Source organism: Carlito syrichta, unplaced genomic scaffold (genome assembly GCF_000164805.1).
Source record: "Carlito syrichta isolate Samal-C Ts95f unplaced genomic scaffold, Tarsius_syrichta-2.0.1 Scaffold311480, whole genome shotgun sequence".
In the NCBI taxonomy this organism is placed as follows: Eukaryota; Metazoa; Chordata; class Mammalia; order Primates; family Tarsiidae; genus Carlito; species Carlito syrichta.
The window spans coordinates 314,844-316,810 of NW_007255576.1; the positions used below are offsets into that span (position 1 = coordinate 314,844).

At 54.9% G+C, this 1,967-nt stretch overlaps 1 protein-coding gene across 2 annotated transcripts in view; it reads left to right on the forward strand.

The window, feature by feature from the left end:
• The first annotated feature begins 427 nt into the window (after positions 1 to 427).
• The window catches only part of ZNF154 (zinc finger protein 154), an 11,478-nt gene continuing 9,938 nt past the window's right edge, over positions 428 to 1,967 (forward strand). For both annotated transcript variants that reach the window (XR_505036.2, XM_008068701.1), the window contains exon 1: positions 428 to 475. Coding sequence is in view for 1 of the 2 variants with exons in the window: in XM_008068701.1 (XP_008066892.1) it covers positions 443 to 475 (33 nt within the window). In the remaining variant the exon portion in view is untranslated. The remainder of the gene's footprint in view (positions 476 to 1,967) is intronic.

Consider the following 1,967-nt stretch of genomic DNA (forward strand, 5'->3'; position numbering starts at 1 on the left):
AAAGCCTGCCTTCAGCTCTAGAACCTGGATAGGCCATTTTCCCGCTTAGCCGTTACTCCAGAGGTTCGTGGGGAGCGCGCTCAACCGCGCTCACTGGATATCTGGAAACGACATCAACCAGAATGCTCTGCGGTGAGCGGCAGCGCGCTGGGTCAATGAGAGCTTAGGAAATAGACGTTTCCACGTGCATCACAAAATAGAGGGGCGGGACTTCCTGCGTCGTCTTCGTGGCGGCCATTTTGGCTCCTCTGGGGTGTTTTCACAGGGTCCGAAGCCCGGGAGTGCGGGATCGGGACGCGGAGGCGGGAGAGGGGTCGTCGTCCCGGTTGCCGTCTGCGACACCACCCCGGGTGATCCGCGCCAGGACTGGGTTGGGGGCTGCCGGGCCCGGGTTCCCGCCGGTCGCCCGACGCTCCCGGCCCCGCTCCGCCCACAGAGTCCGATGGCGGCGGCCGCGCTGAGGGACCCGGTCCAGGTAAGCGCTCAGTCCTCCGGGCCTCCCTCGCCCTCACCCACCCACGTCCAAAGACCCCGGGTGACGAGCGTCTGCTCGCTTCCCTGCAGCCGAAGCCCCTGCGTCCCGGACAGTGAGGCACTGGCGGGTGGGTCCTTCTGACATCCGGTGAGAAAAGGTGTGGGAGAGTGTGACAGGCAGAGGGATAGGTTTGTTCAAATGCTTGGAATTCGGAAAACCTGGGATCCGTCTTCTGCAGGGAACAAAGCACGAGGCAGAGTTACTTCTCGGAGAGCAGGCTCAGGACTGTGTCTTCGTTGTGAGAACTCGAGAAGCCATAGAGAGTCTTGAGCAAAGGAGGGGGGGGGTACCACCTATGTTAGAGTTTTAAAACTTCTGCAAAGACTGTTCAGAGGAAGAGCAGAGTGGAAGGGGCGATGAGGACATTGAGGCACTGGGAGGTTTCGTCTTTTTTCAGAGTCCTGTAGTTGGTAAGAGGTGACAGTGAGCACTGAGGCACGGAGGTAAGACAGCCAACCTGAGGTCACCTGATTTCAGGACCCTGGAGCTCTGCCCTGACGCAGTCTTTTAAGTCCTGCCTCTTTTCATGGTCTTCATGGCTGTAGAAGGGGGTTATGAACGCTGTACAAGGAAATAGAGGGTATTCCTTTAGTTTTTCCATCCGTCACCCACGAGTTCTCTAGGTTATGGCTTTTTAGACTCAAGTGCTATTCCTCCAATCCTCGGGTCTGGTGCCCTGAAGAAACTCCAAGCCCAGGGTCCTTGGAGTTTGTGTCAGATATTATATGCAGGTGTGTTCCCGTTTTGGGCAGCAAGTGTAAAATGTGGAAAGTTATCCCTGGAACTGGTACCAGAATGTGCAAATACTTAGTGGTAAAAACGAGCTGAGGATGTTCAGGAAACCACAGATTTTTTTCCTTTTAGGTGGGAATAGAGCAGGGGAAGGAGTCAGGACTGCAATGGCTGCCTGAGAAGTTGGGTATCTATTTTGGAGGCAATGGGAAGTTTGGGTCTCAGAAGAGGGAGGTGATCTTACCAGATTCTTAACAGGTGCCATCTGTCTGCAGCATGGAGAACAGACTATGGGGTTGAGGGAGGAGGGAAGATGATCAGGGTGGATGGAGGTTACTGCCTTAGTCCAAGTGAAGGTTAATGGACCAGAGTCATGGTGTAGGAGATGAGGTTGCCTTCTGGATGCAAGCTTTTATTTATTTATTTATTTTTTTTTAGTTGGAGTATCACTCTGTCACCCAGACTGGAGTGCAGTGACCGCTACCGGCCACCACAGCCTCGACCTGCTGGGCTCCGGTGATCCTTCTGCCTCAACCTTCCGAGTAGCTGGAACTACAGGCACGCGCTACCATGCCCGGCTCATTTTTAAAATTTATTGTAGAGATGAGGTCTTGCCAAGTTGCCCAGGCGGGTCTCGAACCCGTGGGCTCAGGCAATCCGCTCACTTCGGCCTCCCAAAGTGCTGGGATTACAGGCTGGG